The 20,183-nt window shown below is 34.0% G+C and overlaps 1 protein-coding gene across 1 annotated transcript; it reads right to left on the reverse strand.

Annotated features, from left to right (window-relative positions):
* Positions 1–225: 225 nt before the first annotated feature.
* Positions 226–15,157, reverse strand: LOC123532468 (carbohydrate sulfotransferase 10-like). The gene is made up of 3 exons (XM_053517438.1): positions 14,973–15,157; positions 6,034–6,122; positions 226–2,133 (listed from the first exon to the last, which is right to left on the reverse strand). Exons 1-3 carry the CDS (start codon positions 15,112–15,114, stop codon positions 1,000–1,002), a joined length of 1,365 nt encoding a protein of 454 aa, XP_053373413.1. The 5' UTR covers positions 15,115–15,157; the 3' UTR covers positions 226–999.
* Positions 15,158–20,183: the final 5,026 nt, after the last annotated feature.

Here is a 20,183-nt window from a genome sequence, read left to right on the forward strand (position 1 = left end):
ATTATTACTACACACACCTTCTGTACATATGTAGTTCGTTATACATCATTTACAGCACGAGAGTCATCTTACACCCCGGGGTGTAAGATGGAGTTTTCCAGCACCGGTGAAACCACCAGAAATCCCCTTCTGGTATGCAAGAATGAAATTTCTTGCATACCAGACAGGGATTTTCGGTATTTTTACCGGTGCTGGAAAAATCCATCTTACACCCCAGGGTGTAAGATGACTCTCGTGCTGTAATTGACGTATTACGAAATACATATATGTAGAAGATTTATGTAGTAATTTATATTTTATTTAAAAAACGAAATAAAAATTCAATACCTTGACAGTTCCTAATATTGGTTCCTGATAGTAATTTCTCAATTCGAATCACGTTATTTTATCAAAAATTCATAACATTACGCTTCAACTGATAAAACAAAACTGGAACTAAACATTGTTATCTGCTTTGAAATGTCATGACGTCTTTCCAGTTTACGGACATTGGTTTCCCGCACTTTGTTTAAATACACTGCTATAAGAAATAGTTCTAAAAAGAAAGCCGTTTGATTGATTCTATTAGTATTTCTTGAAATCGGTATGCAAGAAAAAGATTCTGTCACTGGTTATAGGTGCAGATGGGAATATCCGGCTCTCGGGTAACTGTTTAAGCGGTAACTCGGCAAGGAGCCTCGTTACCGCCTGAACAGTTACCCTCGAGGCCGGATATTCCCATATGCACCTACAACCAGTGAAAGAATCTTATAATCTTTCACTTGTGAATACCAGATTTTATATTTTCCTTGGTTTCCGCACCATTCCTGAAAATATTGCACCTAATGTTCTTTCAGTGAAACATGTTTTTTTGTTGTTGTTTTTTTATTGCACCAAAACTAATATTTTTTCCCTTATTTGCATGTATTAAATTTCAGCAGTGCATTTTACAAAAAAGTCTTTTGTTATTAATTCTTGCTTCGTCTTTTTAATAATTTAATAATACACCGAAAGGAAGAGTTATTTTTGTCCTAAGTCTAGGTATCCATAATACTGTATATCCTTTCTATTGATGTTGAATATATTTGCCGGACTATCTTCATACTCAAAAAAGTCAAAATCATTTTTATATGATACTTTCAATTGATGTAAATACTCCATTTCAACGTGACTGTAGATTTCTATGAGGGCTTCTGTACGTTGTTGTTTTCGTTCCGAATATGAGGTATTTTCTTGTGTTTTCTTAATGAGATCAATAAATTCTTGTTGACTTATTTTTTCAGCTTGTTCGGCTGTTAGAGGTAACTGTTCTTTTCCTATTACACCTCGTATCTGCAGTTTTCTCCATATTCTTTGAAGAGCTTCATGCCAAGGAATGCATTTTTTAATATCATTTTTCCATTTGAAAGGGGAGATTACTGTGTCCAGTAATGCATCTTCATCAGCTAATTGCTTCCCTTGTTTTCCGAGGGTGTTTAAAGTTCTGCTTAAGTTTAACTTTTGATACAAAAAGTTTGAATCAGATGAAAATGTTTCCATTTTTCCAATAGAGTCCATTTTAAGTTCACACGGATGACAGTAGCCTATGAAACTAGCATCATGACAGTCTGTCATTCCAGATTCAGCTGGTCTTCGATGAGCGGTAACGATAGCACGGATATATTCCTCAAACGATAAGTCGGACCAACACTTTGCATGTGGCTTACTTCTATCTCTTACTGATGTAATAATTTTTCTGCAGAGGTCTTTCCAAAATGTTGGATTTGGAGCAAATAGTTTATCGACATATGCAGATAAAATTCTTGCATAGGGATCACGTACAAACATGAACTTGTAGTAACTGTCATATCGAGTTCCAGGGGTACCCTGAATTATCTGTAGTCTTTCTTTTGTAGGTTTTGCAATACTGATAGGTATATCATATGGTGAATGAATACTGGAGTTTGCTTTATACACTTCAAGCATCTTAAAAAACTTAGTCCAGTATGTTGAAGCAAGTTTACACATTGGACAGAAGAGGAGATTATAGTGTGCATTTGTTGTAATAGGGTAGACTATAGGTTTCTTTGGTAGTGATCGGAGATATGCTGTACACTTTGAACGTACCCTCTCCGCTAGTTGTGCAGGTGGTGACATTTTGAATGGTGTTTTCACCTAAAATAAAACATGAATAAAAAATGAATACATAGGCCTAGAGTAGCAATATTTATACCCCTGTAAATGAAATTCAGTTGTAGGTATACTGGAGTCACAATGTCAGTCTGTCCATCTGTGTCATTTATAGTGCACAGGTATATAATCATAAGATACAAGTCAGGGATGGTATTGGGGTGTATTCAGTCTGCTCAAAAGGCTGACAGTTCTAGATGGTTTTATGATTGTTAATCCTACTATTTCAGTTTAATGTTTACATTGAGCTTTTAAAAAATCATACACTTTATCAAAACTCACTCACATAGCCAACAATAGTTAGAATTCTCAGAAAAATTACCTTAAGGTCAGATCAAAAGTTTCTTCAAAATTTCAGAATGACTTGAGAAAATTCAGTCTGTGAATAATCATATGCATGATTTTTGAAGGTTTGATTTTAAAAAAACGGACTTCTGACAGGCGGGCTTCAAAAGTACCGTCTGCTGTAATAATTATGATGACAATTTCTCTTGGATGTAGAATTTTCAGCAGACTTGAAGTTGAAGACACACCCCATAACCATTTATTAATGGCATGCAGATGTAAATAAAATCATGTTTTGTATTCTAAGTTAACCACATATTAAATAAAAATAAAAGATGTTACTTCCAGTTTACCAAGAAATATACAACAACATTATGTGTCAGATGGTGACGTGCATTTCTGTTTATACAGTCTTCTGTGACACTTACCAAACAGTGGAACCTTTCTGCCAAGTTTCTGTATAAAGTTGTTGAACATTAACCCTGCTAAATTTCTGAAATGGACTTATCTGTCATTCTTGGTCACAAAGACAGAATCACTTGCCCGACATCAGGCTAAAGGTCAAGTTTTTGAAGCAAGTTCATAAATGACAGATGCGTAGCTGCTTTTACGCAGCTGTGTAGTGAAAATCTGGCAATTAAACTGTCTAGTTTGTTTGCTTGCAACAAGAAGTCTATATCGTGTAACAGAGATTGCTCCATACGCAATCATTGCTTACTAAATATTTTGTTTGAAGTACAATAAAATGAAGTAATAGCAAACTGGTTTACATAATTAGTTGATTTAAAATGTGCATTGAAATTCATCAATAATTGATTTGTAGTTTTATAACAATTTAGGTACGGTCATTATTCTACTATTTGATTGAAATATTACATTCATACGCCGTTTTTGCTAAGGCGTAAAAAAAAAAAATTTGTTTGTTTCCGGTATCCCAACCTACCCTAAATTTTTGGCCTGACCCTAAATGTTTTTATGGCCTTGGAGAATATTTTTTTCAACTTTTTAAGAAAAAGATGCAAAACTGCACTTTTTATGCATTTTTGACAAAAAAATAATTTCCGAAAAGTCCCCCTTAATAAAAAAAATTTCCAAAAATATAAAAAATTCCGACCTACCTACCCTAATTTTTTTCAGCATGTTACCGGAAACAAAGAATTTTTTTTTTTAGGCCTAACGGTTAAAGAGTCAAATTTCTATAATAAATTACAACACAATCAATGGTTTAAAGAGTCAAATTTCTATAATAAATTATAACACAATCAACTGTTGGTTGAGAAATCAGGACAATTTGTATAATGCTGCAGACGTAATTTGGTTATTTTCAGATATTAAAGATATACATTTGTATCTTATAATATGAAATTGTCTATTATTGTATGGTTCCAAATTTGTAGAAAATAAATTATAATAGAAATACTTACACCTAGTTAAATCATACATGTAAATAGAAATACTTACACCTAGTTAAATCCTACGCGTATTGCCAAGTTTTAACACTGATACAAGTCATAAGATATTACCGTATCTGATCAACCAATTCACATTGAGAAAAATGTGTCCTTTCTTTATAATTGGTGCTTACAGTTTTTTCAATGGCCTTTAAATAAGGTAACTACATTTTATGTATTATAATTCAGAAGACTTTTAACAACATTCTAAAAAATTATCCAATCAAGATTTCAGTGTAATTATACTTGGTTTTAGATGACGTTGAAATATATTAACTGTCACGCTATGTTTTTAACATTTTTTATGAAGAAATATTGTTGGTTAAATGTCTACCCAATGCTAATGTTAAAGCCGGAAATTTTCGTTTGTTTGCACAGCGCGAAATCATGATGGCAAAGCGCGGGATCACGATGACGAAGTGAGAAATCAAGAATTTTTACATGCGCTAAATCACGATGGCAAAGCGCGAAATTGCTAGAGTTTTTCGATCTCTCCATTTGCCATCGTTATCTCTCGCTTAGCAATCGTTAGAAAAAATGATGCATGAGAAACACGAGATCATGATGGCAAAACTGCGAAATGATTTTAAAAGTGTAAGAAACATTTTGCAGAATACTGTTTTACTTTTTTAAAAAAGATAAGGGAATACGTTTAATGAAGTTGACGTAATGAAGACCTAGCTATACTGGAAAGCTTTCCCTACGCAAGGTATCAGCTTCAGATTTGGTACATTTGTATCAGTATCATGAAACTTAACGTTTCTTTGTTGACTAGTCTAGTATTCAGTTTTGAGTTATGGCAAATTCCTTGTAAAACTATCGTATATAATTATGTACTTGCAGACATATCTCTTGAAAGATATCCAATCATGATGATATTTTCAAAGTGTGTCACCACTAACCATTTGTTTGGAGTTAATACTTGCACATATATAACATGGATCACTAAACCACAGATTGCACGTGCAATATTACACACACATCTAGTAAAATAAAACATTTCATATAATCAATTAACAAAGAATAAGGTTTTCGTGCAATGTTTTTGCTTTAAATACACGCTAAAATGCACTATTTGCCGTTCTCACATTGATAAATAATTAAGGTATTGGACCCGTAATAGAGTACCTCCTTTTTGAAGAGTATTCAATTCCTACCATAAACCTACTTTGACTGCAATTTTCAGAGGGGCGTAGGTTCAAGCCCCACTGGGACCAAAATTTTTTTCCATATTTTCCTTTTTTTCTAGTAAGTTTTTACTTCTTTCAAGACTATATTGTACAAAAATGGTAAATTTTCATTTTATAAGCGATTTTTTGCTGTTCAAAGTAAATTTACCTCTGAATCAGGAGGGGTAGAGTTAGACATCTTTAAAAATACTGAGTTCCATGCGGTAAAAGTTCTCTATTTTGCCTTCATTCTTTAGATTACATATTGTGGAAGAAATGCATGTAGGTTTTACTTCTGCCCCAAGGTTATTTTTGAATGAAGTGAGCAAAATTAAAAACAGACCCACAGGATTCGACCTTAATTTTTCGATGTTGGAGTTAGAATTCTGTCTCATTAAATCTGTTTACTTGAGGCACCCTAGAAAAAATGATATTTACAGTTTTATTTTTTGTTTTATAATTGTTTAACAATAGTTTGATGTTTCTTTTATCAAAATTAATGCTGTAATGAATTCTCTGCAAACGTTTTAGATAGTGACCATCACATTGAAATTTGTCTCTACTTGAGCTTGAGGAAATACCATGAATTATACAAAATTTACAAAAAATGGCACGGTAAAAGTTGTTTAAAATTTGCAACACTGTGCGAAACATGGTCAACATTAAGAATATACCAAATAAATGCCATTTTTTAAACATTACTATTAGGGGTCCAATACCTTAAGGGGAGGATACACCGACCCCCATTCCCCATTACGTCTGCGTATTATGAAAAATGCCCTAGCTATGCGCCTGAATGAAGTGTATGCCACTGAACAATTGTAGCTTGGTTTTTAACTTAATTTTTCAGACAAACCCAAAGAATATTTCACTGATTTTAAATCTGGATGAAATAATTAAACTTAAATATTTTTCGCAAATAGTAATAAAGGTTGTTGTTTTGTTGAGTTGTCAGAAGTTGCAGTATGATATCATCTTACCTTTACTGAATGTGCTTTATGTACTTCCTGTTTGTTCCATTTGTTATCAATGTTCTCCATATTCAACTTGGTGTTACTTTTCTTCATTTCTGAAGAGCAAAATAAATGAAAAATGAGAGATAAAGAATGAACAAATCATAACTAGAAAAAATGTCAAGAAGACTTACAGGGGAGCTGCTTTAACTACTAATGGAAGGAGTTATATCTTCCACATGTAGTGGATGTAGTGTTGTTCATCTGTCTGTCTGTCAGTCTGTCTGTTTATATAAGTTTGTCCACCCAACTCCTCCAACACTACTGGATATATTTACACCAAACTTCACAAGAGTGATCATTTCCAAGGCTAGTTGTGCATATTGTTGGCATTTTCTGGTTTGATGATTTTCACCAAAGTTATGGTCCTTGATTATGTTTAGGTCTCTTCTCTTACATTATTTTGTGGATTTCCAGCAAACTTTACAGGAGTGATCAGTGTCATGTCATGCATGTTATTAATGTTATTGGCATTTTCAGATTTGTTCGTGGTCCTTGATCCATCATTTTATGATGTTTTGGTCACTTCTCTTACATGATTGGGTGATTTTCCACCAAACCTTACAAAAATAATCAGTGCCAAGCCTTGTGCATGTTGTTGACATGCTCCAGTTCACTGATTTTAAATAGAGTTATGCACCTTGATTTGTCATATTTTACCTTGGGCCACACCAAATTAATTTCTTGGTCATCGGAATTTTTCCAAAAAATTTAGGAGCGAGCGAGCGAAATAAAAATAAAAATATTTGTTTTTGGATTTCACCTACTTTTGGAGCGGGCGAGGAGCGATTTGAAGAAAAAAATAAACAAGAGCTGTCTCCATAGGATGACACATGCCCCCGATGGCACTTTGAATGAATAGTTATGGCCGATGTTAGAGTTTAGGACCTTTGAGCTACGAACCTTGTGCGCGACACGTCGTCTTACTGTGGTACACATTCATGCTCAATAATTTTAAAATCCATGCATGAATGACAAAGATATGGACCGGACACGCCCATCAATGCACTATCATGAAATATGACCTTTAACGTCTAAGTGTGACCTTGACCTTTGAGCTACGGACCTGGGTCTTGCGCGCGACACGGCGTCTTACTGTGGTACACATTCATGCCAAGTTATTTGAAAATCCATCCATCGATGACAAAGATATGGACCGGACACGAATGCACTATCATGAAAAATGACCTTTAACGTCTAAGTGTGACCTTGACCTTTGAGCTACGGACCTGGGTCTTGCGCGCGACACGTCGTCTTACTGTGGTACACATTCATGCCAAGTTATTTGAAAATCCATCCATCGATGACAAAGATATGGACCGGACACGAAAATTGCGGACAGACCGACAGACGGTTCAAAAACTATATGCCTCCCTTCGGGGGCATAAAAACCTTGTCACAAAAGTCAACAAACACTGCAAAAACATCGCACAAGCCTCGATATCAAAATGGCTTGAAAATACATAAAAGAACGAAAGATCTTTAAATGTTGAAGGTTTAATTACAAACTGTTCCCAAAATACATTACAAACGTTTAGACATTTAAACAAACTGGAGGGACAACAGGCGGATACAAGACAATCTTGCAATTTGACCGTATTTCTAGTGTATAGAACTAATGTGTTTGCTAAGTTTTATCCTAGGCAAGCCAGTACCCTGGCCACATAAAGGGTTTTGCCTTAGATTCTATGTCACTACATAAGAATAAAAAAGCTGTTACTCTCATGTAGTGTATAACAGAAATCATTATATATATGAAAAATTCTGCAATCACCTCACCAGTACTATGATTAGGTATACTCATGACCTATATATCATAGTGTCTGTCAACTTTCAATGCAATTTCACCAGATGCCAGGAAATCCATCATCCACTGATGGCCAAATTCAATGACAAATTTTGCACTTTCTGTTGTTCTTTGATTTCACATTTAACTTTGGCAAATAAGGAAAGACTTACTTTTGATGATGCAAGTCTTAACAATAAATGCATTATCATCTTCAGTTTCTTTTTGATAAATAGATCTGATGGTACCCATTAAACAAATCTGAAAAAGGATCTATAAACAGTTATATAATATTCTTGTTTTTCAACTCTACTTGAAAAATAAAAAAGTAAGCCTTTAATGCATGTTTTCTTGGATTGTGAGTTTGTAAGCTCTTTAGGATTCCTTTGCCCTAATAAAGTTCCATGTGCGTACCCCTTCTCCGCAAGAAAATTGTGTTCATTTTACATAGCTGAGAGAAGCAGTGTTCCAGTCCTTAAAATCAAAGTTTTTTCAACAATACATTATTTATGATAATGATGTAACACTGTATGTGAAGTCCAAACTGAATTATACCACCTGTTCATCATTTAAGTACTACCAAATTACTGCTGATATATGTGTATAATTTTAAGGATTGCAGCAAAACGTTGTTTTAATCACCAGCCATTATTAAATGACACTGTTTTAACTGATGAGAAATTGATGTTCATCTTGAGAAAAAAAATGTTTTGCGGAAACTCTTTCTAATGATCTTTCAAGGATTTATTTACACAATCTGTCTTTTCGGCTGTCAGTTTTGCAAACTGGGGCAGCACGGAGCCTCAATCATGTTCTTCTGGTGTTTTAATGGACAATTTTGATAAAAAGTATTAAATTTTAGGAATTACTGTCGCTTCACAGTGATAATAAGGCCCCTAAACAGTGAAAAACGCCCGCTCTGAAATTTTGAAATTGGTCTGCAAAAACTGAAGTGAGCGGAAGCTGATTTTCAAAAAAAAATATTTGTTTTTGATTTTGGAAAAAAATGGAGCGGGAAATCCGTTGACCAAGTAATCAATTTGCTGCGGCCTTGTCCAATACCACGAGGAGGAATTACACCAAATGTCACTGTATCATTGTCAAGCCTAGTTTTGCATATCATGGGCTTGTTCCAGTTCAGTGTTTTTAGCAGAGTTTTTTGCCCTTGATTCATAAAATTTTATGGTGTTTAGCCACTTCTATTATATGATAGGGCAGATTTCAACCAAACCTTAAAGGAGTGATCAGTGCTAAGTCTTATTATGCATATTATCAGCATGTTCTGGTTCGGTTTTCACTTGGTTATTGGGGATACGATTGTTACTTGCATCCCGTTTTACTGATAAAATGTTGCAAAACAGCATGCAATTACTACTGAAAAAGATTAAGGCAGTCGGAAAAGAAGAAAAGAATCTATGAAATGCTTTCAAAACAACAGAATGTTCAAGAAAAAGAGGGTGCATCGCTAAGCAATAAAGTAGAAGAGAAATCTGTGTTTGTTGGGTCTGGTGAACTGCCATTACTGACGGGTTAATCTACACATTCATGCTCACATGAGATGTTACTGAAAAATTCAGACTGCCAAAAACAGAGAGATTTCTCTGTAAAGTGATAACTGAATGACAGTATTAATAATTAAACAGAGTTCAGAGCCTTCTCAGTTGTTATTTTGAATTAACTACTGCAAAATGTGCTTCATAAACATTTCCCTTTGACCAAAAGCAACAGAATTTTCCCCAATAGCACGGGTACTGGTACTATTCCCAAAATACTGAGAAAAAACCCTGAAGGCCTAAAAAAAAATTTTTTGTTTTCGGTAATTCGAACATGCTCAAAAAAATTAGGGTAGGTAGGTCTGAAAAGTTTTCTTCTTTGGATTTTTTTTATTAAGTGAGACTTTCCAGAAATTATTTTTGTGTCAAAAAATGAATGCAATAAGGGAGAAATGGCTTTAGAGCATCTGTAAGTTGATTTCTAACATCACTGGACAGGTTTAAAGCATAAAAAGTGCAGTCAACTTGTTGTTAAAAAGTTGAAAAAAATATTCTCCAAGGCCATTAAAACATTTAGGGTCGGGCGAAAAATTTAGGGTAGGTCGGGATACCGGAAACAAACAATTTTTTTTTAAGCCTAATTTTATTTTTGTGAAATGACGGGGCTCAGTAGCATCTTTAAACTAAAGTCACAGGTAATCTGCACTTTGCAAGGCAATTAATAATGATCTATAAGCAGATGAAAATGCTTTTATCTGTGTGAAAAAAAATTGTTGCCAACATACTGCAGCAGTTAAAATTAATTAGCATGTTAATGAATGAAGGTATGGTAAAATGACAACTGACATTTTATTTGTTTTATGTACTGAAGGACATTGCCATGTTGTAATAATTTCTCCTCATCTTAAAACTACAAAGCAGTCGCAGCTGTATACAAAGCCCTAATTGTGTGAATCTGAAAATTAACTTTTTATATGAATAGTAATGAATTTAAGTATACAATAAACATAACAAAAATAGAACAAAGGTGTTACATGGTATTTTTTAAGCTCACAAAGTGCTCAGTGTGAGCTACTGTGGCCACCCTGTGCCCATCTTCAACTACCACAGACATCAGAATTTTCACCCAATCTTTATGAAACTTGTTCAGAAAGATTGCCACAATTAAGTCTTGAATGAGACTGATATGGAATTATCTGGGGTCAAAAACTTTGTCAAATGATAGAAAAACAATAACGGGCCACATTTTCAAGCAAATCTTCATGAAACCTTGTCAGAATGTTTGTCTTTATATAAATCTAGGTCAAGTTTGAAACTGGATTAACAGAAACTGTCAGATCACAGAGAAACCTGTTAACACCATATAATCAACCTAATATACATGGAATTTTGTGAAAATGTTAATTTTAAAAGCCCTGCTCCGCAGCTATACAAATTCTATTGTGTGTATGCAACCCATGATTACAATAGGTAACAGTTAACATCCACGCACCACACTTTAGCACGCAAAACCACAGGTATTTTATATAGAATTTTATATAAAATAGACACTATTTTGACAGGCGTCACTGTTCATAGTCAGGATTTTCATGCTTTTCAGTGACAATTTTAGGTTAAAAGGTAGAACTGGAGCAGGTCTTTAATGAAGTCTAAACCATGTTTAAAAGTGCATGATTTGGGTCAAAAACTTGATCACTATAACAAATCATTACAAAACTAATGGTAGCACTCCTAAGAAAGCATGTTTTCTAACTGATCTACATGAGACCTTGTAGGAATGTACATTTCATAAAATCTAGATCTAAAACTTATCTGATTGAAAACTAAAGAAATAGATTTGTGTATCTAGTTGGATTCAAATATGGACCCTTTTGGTGACAGCACTGAAATGTGTGTGAAGCTGTCTGTGCTTTGTTGCACACCCCGACTGAAACTAGTTGCACATAGCTAGAACAGTGTCCTCAAAACCATTATTCACCCCACTCCATCTTTTTTCTCACACGTCTGGTTTCAAGAAGAAATTTAATGCGTTTTTGATTTGTTCTTTGCCCTTTTTTGTTTTATGAATGAAATAAAAGGACTTCCTTATTGCCTTCTAGCTGCATACAATGTTTTGTGAAGATGTGTTGTCTATTTTTGTTGTTATGGTTAGATTGAGATCTGGATGAACGGACTGGAGGGATTGTAACCTGACTGCTAATGGTTTAAAAAGGCAATACCTCTATAAAAATAAAATCCAGTAGAAATCAGATAATTATACCAAATTAAATTCCAGGTATGACATATTTGAAAACCAATTCACAGTGAGATAATTGCATGTTCTAAATCCCAGGACCTGTTTAACATTACATGTTTAAATTTTATCGCAGTCAGGTGTTGAACGAATTTCGAGATACTGAAAGAAACAGCAAAGTGTATCTTGTTCATGTTTTAATGGTATTTTGTAATGAAACACTAAAAAAACATAAAATATTCTGTTAGTGTTTTGTTTAAATTTGTAACCTAGCTCTTTAGCTTATCATATGTTTTGTTGGTATTTTGTTAGCAGTGTTTTGTTAGTGTTTTCTTTAGCACATATAATGAAACACTAACAAAACATAAAGCATTCTGTTAGTGTTTTGTATCAACTTGTAACATAATTTGCATATCATGTTTTGTTGGTGTTTTGTTAGCAATGTTTTGTTAGTGTTTTATTACCTCATTTACTTGTCAATTACTATACTAAAAATTTCCAGCATGTAGTTAAAGCAGAAATGTTGCGGAAGGAGGGAATCATACGGGACTGAGCAAACCCTTTCGTGATGTAAAAATATAGCGAAACGGTCCGATGACTGTATCTACATGTTGAAAGTGTGTGACCAAGGCTTAGCTAGTACATCACAAATATACCCGCCGAGTATTAGTAAAAATCCTTTAAAAAAAACAAGGTTGAACGATGGCTTAATTAATACTGGCTTAAGCCTTTCTTAGTGCTAGAGTTGAAAAACTGGCCAGTAAGGTCTTGCATTTAATGATATGCACAAATTTCTCATGCCTATATACTTAGTAGTATTGTAAACAATAAAAGTAGGGCAGGTCTGGTAATTATTATAGACCTGTTAAGCACTCTATAAGTTATTTATAGACCTCTTTCAAACAAAGGAGGCGGTAGGTAATTATATTTATTCTTTTTATTCTTTTAATGTTAATTTGAAAATATATTCCCATTGTTACTGTCATGTACAAGTAAATTTCATTTAAATGCAAAATATCATTGATAGTGTGTTACAAGCGGTAAGTTTTGCCAGCTTTGTCAGTGGATTCCTGGAGTCAGAGTGCACAGTACAAATTTTCTAGCCGAGAATATCATGCAATTTAACTTATTTTATTTTTGCACATGTATACAGCATGTTGATTTTGTATTCTACAAAATATGTTATACTTATTTGAAGAAAAAACGATATTTCAGTATGCAACAGACATCTGTATTAATCTAAGGTCGATGAAAGAGTAGTCACCCTTTAGTGTGGAACTTGTATTAAACATTCCACAATGACCGTTTTTTGTTACACATCTGAACTGGCAAAAATCAGCTAGGTACAGATACAAACGAAGAAGTTGTTCATAACTTATGGAGAACGTCTTAAAATATTGGTTAAGAATTTCAGGAAACCTATTAAATAGGTAGAAATACTTGTGAAGAAGTTTCCAATTTCTTTTGGAGAACATGTCTTTGTTGTAAAAGAACTACAGGGAAACTGTTTAATAAGTGGACATGCATGTGGAGAAGTTGTTCTTAACTAGTGGAGAACATGTCAGTACTAGTTAAGAAATTCAGGAAACCTGAGTAGTATGTAGAGATTTATGTGGAGATGTTGTACATAACTCCAGAGATCATGTCATTGTTGGTTAAGAAATTCCAGGAAACCTGCTAACTGGGTAGAGATTTATGTGTAAAAGTTGTTCATAACTTGTGCAGAACATGTCAGCACTGGTTAAGAAAACCAAGAAACCAGTTTCATAGGTAGAGATTTGTGTGGAAAAGTTGTTAGTTAGGAATCGCATTTTCAGTGTTGTAGGCAAAGGGATATAGTAATGGCGTTGTACGTCCGTCCGGAGCCACATCTAGGAAGTGGTTTGGAATATTTAAATAAAACTTCATATACATGTTCACCACTATAGGGAAATGCTGCATTGTCAAGTTTCAGTCAGATTGCTGAAGTAACACCAGAGTTATTAACCGGATATATTTCTTTGCCATTCCTCACCAAAAACCCATTCAGCAGGGTTACCAATTCATCAAATTTGCTTGTTTGGTTTTTTAGCTCATCTATTCAAAGAACAGGTATAGAGCTGTTGGACTCATCCATGTGTCGGCGTTCCGATTTTTTTTTTTTTTTATGTAAGCTTGTATGTGATAAACTGACTCACATTGCACAGGTTCCACAACTCTGTTTTGCTTTTTTACAGAATTATGCCCCTTTTTCGACATAGAAATTTTTTATTAAGGTTTTATATGTAAGCTGGTATCTCAGTACCCAGTAATGGGAATGGATTGAAACTTCACAGTCTTATTCACTGTGATGATCTGACATGCAGTGCATAGGTTCCATAACACTACTTTGCAATTTTACAAAATTTTGCCCCTTTTTTGACTTTGCAGTTTTTGGTTAAGTTTTTGTATGTAAGCTGGTATCTCAGTATCCACAGATGGGAATGGATTGAAACTTCACACACTTTTTCACTGTCATGATCTGACATGCAGTGCACAGGTTCCATAACTGTACTTTGCATTTTTACAAAATTATGCCCCGTTTTTGACTTAGCAGTTTTTTGGTTAAGTTTTTATATGTAAGCTGGTATCTCTAAATTATGCCCCTTTTTTTTAGCTCATCTGATATTTTGAAAAAAAATGATGAGTTATTGTCATCACTTGATCAGCGTTGGCATTGCCTGGTTAAGTTTTATGTTTAGGTCAGCTTTTCCCCTAAACTATCAAAGCTATTGCTTTAAAACTTACAACACTTGTTCACCATCAATAGCTGACCCTGTATAGCAAGAAACATAACTCCATCCTGCTTTTTGCAAGAATTATGGCCCCTTTTGGACTTAGAAAATATTAGATTTCTTGTTTAAGTTTTGCGTTTAGGTCAACTTTTCTCTTTTATGGTCAGAGCTATTGCTTTAAAACTTGCAACACTTGTTCACCATCAAAAGCTATCACTGCATAGCAAGTACCTTAACTCTGCATTGCTTTCTGCATGAATTTTGGCCCCTTTTGGACTTAGAAAATCATGGGTAGGTCAATATTTCTATTATACAGACACAAAAAAAATCAGATGAGCGTCTGCACCCACAAGGCAGTGCTCTTGTTTGGACTTTAATATTCATTCAATTGATAAGGCTGTTGAAAAGTCGAGCATTGCTGTCCTCGGACAGCTCTTGTTTGGACAAAACAGCGACTTTTGCAACCAAAAACAGTTCAGCAGAACTGTGACAGGCCAGTAATTTCAGCAAGCATAGACGGTTATTAAAACCTTGATCATACAGTTCCATTAAAGAAATGGTATACATTTTTTTTCGCTGAACAGAAAAAAAAATCTTATTTTGAATGAATAACAACAGAACAGCAGATTTACCATACTTACTTTTTTGTGCTGTTAAAACTGTGTCCTGCTTTTTATCAGCCATAGATTCTTCAAAATTTATTCCACTTTGAAGCAACATCCAGAAAACTAGACTTGACCCTATCACTAAAAGTAATCCTTTTTTCCTTAGTAAAACTTTCATTGCTGTTGCTGATAGGTAATGGTTACTGACCGAGTAGGAGGTATTCCTGAATATGAAAAACCTGCGCACGTGAAAAACGTGAAAACCGAGAGCGCGTAGCGCTTGAGGTGTTTCAGTGTGTACATACCACGTGGTTTGTGACGTCATTTTCGGGTATTACGGCAAGAAAATTAATAAACAAATCCGTCGATTCAGAACTTAAAAACACCGTAAGTATTTCATTTTTTTCACCGATTTGAATAATTCTTTTACGAGGCTCAATCCAAGATAGTTGGCTATAAACACAAGGCAATGTTTTTCTGAAATTCTGAGCAGTTTTTGCAAGGTCCGTTCCAACCCTGAAATTCGACAAATTCTTGGAGGGTAATACGGCAAGAAAAAGCCGTGTTTTACAAAATCATACCGGATTGCTTTCCTTTACATTTTTTGTGTCTTTCACCGCTGTTTATTTCGGTTTCAAGAAGGCCAGCGAATCACTTTACTGGAAATAAAATGGTAGGTTTCTCTGTGAAAACATATGTCTTCGGAAAATGCTAATACGACAAGAATGATATGACGGCAAACAGATTCATGAATACACATATTGTCCCTAACAGCAGTTTAGACTTGGTTCTTTAAAACTACTTAATTCTGTCAGCAGGTAAGTAAATAGGGCCTACCTACTTAGTGCATGGTATGCTAAACTAGACGGAACCGTTTATAAACTTACAGTAAAGCCCTGTTTCATTTTTGAAGTGTTGACAAAACATTTTTCCGTATGCCTAAAATTGATTAGAAAGAATAATTCAGTGGTCTGTTTTCAAAATTATTGTTACCTTTTCATGCACTTTCAGTCCATAGGAAGGATGGGGGCTTTGCTTTACAAGCAGTTGTACTATGTGAGCGATAAAAGACTGTCATAGCCGTCTCGAGATTATTTTTTAAAGTCTGCCTGTTTAATACAACTTGAAAATACTTTTTACGAATAATGTTGGCAAGTAAAGTGATTGTATAGGCATAGTCTTACATTCCATTTTACGACCATGATTCTGAAACGATATTTTGAACGACTGTAATATTGATCATAAAAGATATTTATCGTTTGTCAAAAATAATTTGATACTATGACAACATACGTATAGGGGTCTGAAGAATGCATGTAATACTGTACAATTTTGATATTAGATTATGCAAAATCTTAAGAAAATTCAAATTCAACATGTTACGTTTATCAAACAGGATAAATCTTCTTTTCTTTTCATACTTTTACTTTATTTACTTTTTACTTTTACTTTATTTACATTTTACTTTTACTTTTTCATACTTTTACTTTTACCTTTTTTTAGGGCAAAAAGTTTTAGCACTTTCTGGTTTCATCATTATATGATTGGATTATATGATTTTTAAGTTTTATGATAAGCTCGAGTTATCATCAGTAATGATTCTGCGTTCCTTATCATAACTAGGTTCGTATAATTTAGTAGTAGACAACTGTTTCATTACATGACCCTTGATTCCGTCTGTGATAACTATGTTTTATTCACCAGCAGAGGCATGCCTCAGGAGCAGATCAATATCGCACTTATATATGGCTAATCACTAAGGCTTTATTCAAAGGTCATGCAATATATTCTTTCTCTCACATTTGTTGTGGTCTTTATGAGATACAAAGAAGTTTTACTCAAACTCGAATTTATTATATTCTTCTCGTCGTTGGTTTACGCGTTGAAAGTGTCCAGATATTTGAACAAATATTTTAACACATTACCTTTTGTATATTATTTTTATTTTTTTAAAGGTGAATCTAGTATGACATACAAGAAGTACTGCATACACATGTATATATTTATTATTTATATATGGTTTACATTGATTAAACTTTGATTAATGGACGATACGACAAATGCAAAGTCGAGATGGAAATGCTTTGCTCTTACAATAACTTTATATCATATACATGTTTTAGTTTGCCCAGCGTCAGTAAACTTTTTGTTTGAGTAAAAGATAATTTTGAAAAACAAATTTATCACAAAAAGATGCTGCACAGTCTTTATTTATGAACGTTGATTACTAAGTTTTATTATGCATAATGTGTCGTTGCGTATATGGAAACTACAAAGCCAGCCTGGTGACCTTTTATTGATTTTGCATTTGTTGTATTGCCATTGCTTTGTTGGGTCTGATAAAATGAATATTTCCAATTTTACTTATATTTCACTGTTATGTTTTACATTTCAAACGTTTAATAAATTTCTTAAATTTGTTACTATCTGCATATACATGTACTATAATTTAATGTGTTAATTTTATGTTAATAAGTACTTTACTGAAAATTTTATCTTCTGTACGTATCCACGATGTAACACACTTTACATCTGAACTCGCTTGTTGGTTTCTGTATCTGAACACTGAAGTCTTAGATCGTTTCCAAAGTTTAAGTTTAGTCTTCGTTCTCGTCATTACTCTGAAAAAGTTAAAATACGTCATTCAAGTATTTGTCTTTGCTAACATCAAGCTTTTTATATCAAAGTTTGGTAGATCTACCACCATAATCACGAAATCTCAAAGACTTAATCCTATATAAAGTTTCGATACATTATCAATTACTATTATTGATAGACATTGTTCAGAAGACCAACTTTCACTAATGCTTGATAAGTATACACATAATGTGAACATGTAGGATGTATTTTTAATTTCAAACACTTTTTGTAGACATTTTGGCAGTTTGAATCTTTTAAGATGGTTGTTAGCATTCGCGGATGCAACAGTATAGATACATAAGAACTCAATTTTAAGATAACTCTCGAGACTATAAATAAAGTAGAAATTAGTAAACTTCTCTTGAAAGCTCTAAATTATTAGATAATAAGTAATGAAACAGAAAATTTTAATAGATCTACTAAACGAACCTTAAGAAGCATTGAAAAAAGCCGTTCTTTCATATCATATCATACCGAAATTATCTTAAAAGCTAAATAAATCTGCAAACAGGTATTATACATGAGGAAACGAGTCTCAAACTCAATAATCCGCGAAACGGTTGGTAAAGGAACAGTATGTGTATTCATGAACTTGCCGTCGAGTCATTCTTGCCGTATTAGCATTTTCGGAAGATACATTTTTCACAGAGAAACCTACCGTTTTATTTCAAGTAAAGTGGTTCGCAGGCCTTCTTGGAACTGAAATAAACAGCGGTGAAAGACACAGCAAAGTAAAAGAAAGCAATCATGCATTATTTCGTAAAACATTGGTTTTTCTTGCCGTATTACCCTCCAAGAATTTGCCGAGTTTCAGGGTTGGAACGGACATTTGCAAAAACTGCTTAGAATTTCAGAAAAGCATTACCTTGTGTTTATAGCCCACTATCTTGGCTTGAGCCTCGTAAAAGAATTATTTAAATCGGTGAAAAAAATGAAATACTTACGGTGTTTTTAAGTTCTGAATCGACGGATTTGTTTATTAATTTTCTTGCCGTAATACCCGAAAATGACGTCACAAACCACGTGGTATGTACACACTGTGTTTACAGTTTTTCACGTGCGCAGGTTTTTCATATTCAGGAATACTGGATTACGAGGTAAGTAACCGACTTACACAACTGCGGACAACAACGCACATGTCATCATGTCTGGCAAAGAATACGATTCGGATCACAGGCTCTAGAAATTTTCGATGAGCATGAATGATGAAGTCAACAAAATTTTTTCTGACACACAATACGTACAGGTAAATTGATACAGCTAATTATTGCATACTTTTAGGACTATGCTATATTGAAATGTATGTATCAGGTGGATGGTGGAATATGATACTATTTCTGAGGAATTTCAAAGTTACTGTAAAAACAGATTTTATTCCAATGTAACAATGCGTTAAAAATTCTTGCTTCAATAAAAAGACTGAAGTTGGAAAAGTTGTCAGTATGTTTGCACCACAATTTTCGGTACAAAAATTCTATGTCATCCAGCATAAATGCAAAACGCTATAATATACATAATAAAGCTGAAAACCTCTGTAATTGAGCTACGCGCTAATTCTTTATTTCCATATATTACTTTTTCTAAAATCACATCTACAATTAACCACATGTGGGCAAAATGTGTCATTTTTGTGCACATGCAGAAGTCCGGACTATATGGTGTGCGAGAAGGTCCTTGAGCGCTTACGTGGAGCGCATTTTAAGAGCTGCAACGGCCACTAGACTGTTTCAAGATAATTATGGGGAGGACTATTTATAATGTTGGCATAACTTTAAGTCCAACCCATTTGCTGTTCTTTTCATTTCAATATATGATTATTTATTATGTATGTTTTGTATATATGTAGAAATGAAAATTACATGCAATAAAATATGATTAAACTAAGATAATGTCCCAGAACAATTAATATTAGCCCAAACAGGACACCGTAATACTGCCGTTTATGGTTACAAAATGTCAAATGATGAACGGAAACAGGAGGTTTTAAAATATGTACAATCTGAGCGCAGCGATTTCTTAGTCTCTGCTTCGGGTACATCTACATCTTTGGCGATGTCAAAGGTATTTAACATTACAAATTCAGAAATCCATTTAAAAAACTGCAAGCATTATGAAATATGTCACGTAAGTCACGTAAAGTGGAACTTTTGTTTTTCCTCTCACAGTATAGTATTTTATTCGGCTGTTTTTATGCCCATTTAAAGGAGGGTCACAGATTTACAATAATTAAAAGGTGTGAATATAAATAAGTTAAGCGGATTGGCATCTTATGAAACTATAAAATATGAATTCACGATCACTGCTTGAAATTATCTATACAGATTCCAGTGACCTGTGACATTTAACATTTCAGGACTGTAGTCCAGGGGGAGACGCTCCCCCCCCCCCCCCCCATAATTTGAACGATTATGGTAATTATCTTAGCACTTTTTTGACAGCGAGTCAATTTTAGCTGATTTTCATAATGTGTACCCCCACCCAAATCTGAAAATGCTTCCTACGGTCCTGCATTTTCGGAAGAGAGTTTATAAATAATATATTATAAGGTTTTCAAACCAAGTAGAAGCGTCATAATATGTTACTGCAGTCAGAAATACACAACAGAAA

Source organism: Mercenaria mercenaria, chromosome 11, assembly GCF_021730395.1.
Source record: "Mercenaria mercenaria strain notata chromosome 11, MADL_Memer_1, whole genome shotgun sequence".
NCBI classification, from domain to species: Eukaryota; Metazoa; Mollusca; class Bivalvia; order Venerida; family Veneridae; genus Mercenaria; species Mercenaria mercenaria.

What these genes read in the sequence shown, in the direction of transcription:
- LOC123532468 (XM_053517438.1), bottom strand. Translation starts at nt 15,114, where the DNA reads ATGAAAGTTTTACTAAGGAAAAAAGGATTACTTTTAGTGATAGGGTCA. An exon ending in AGTTTTAACAGCACAAAAAA is followed by an intron (nt 6,123 to 14,972) that starts GTAAGTATGGTA and finishes TTTGCTCTTCAG; the next exon opens with AAATGAAGAAAAGTAACACC. An exon ending in ATAAAGCACATTCAGTAAAG is followed by an intron (nt 2,134 to 6,033) that starts GTAAGATGATAT and finishes GTTTTATTTTAG; the next exon opens with GTGAAAACACCATTCAAAAT.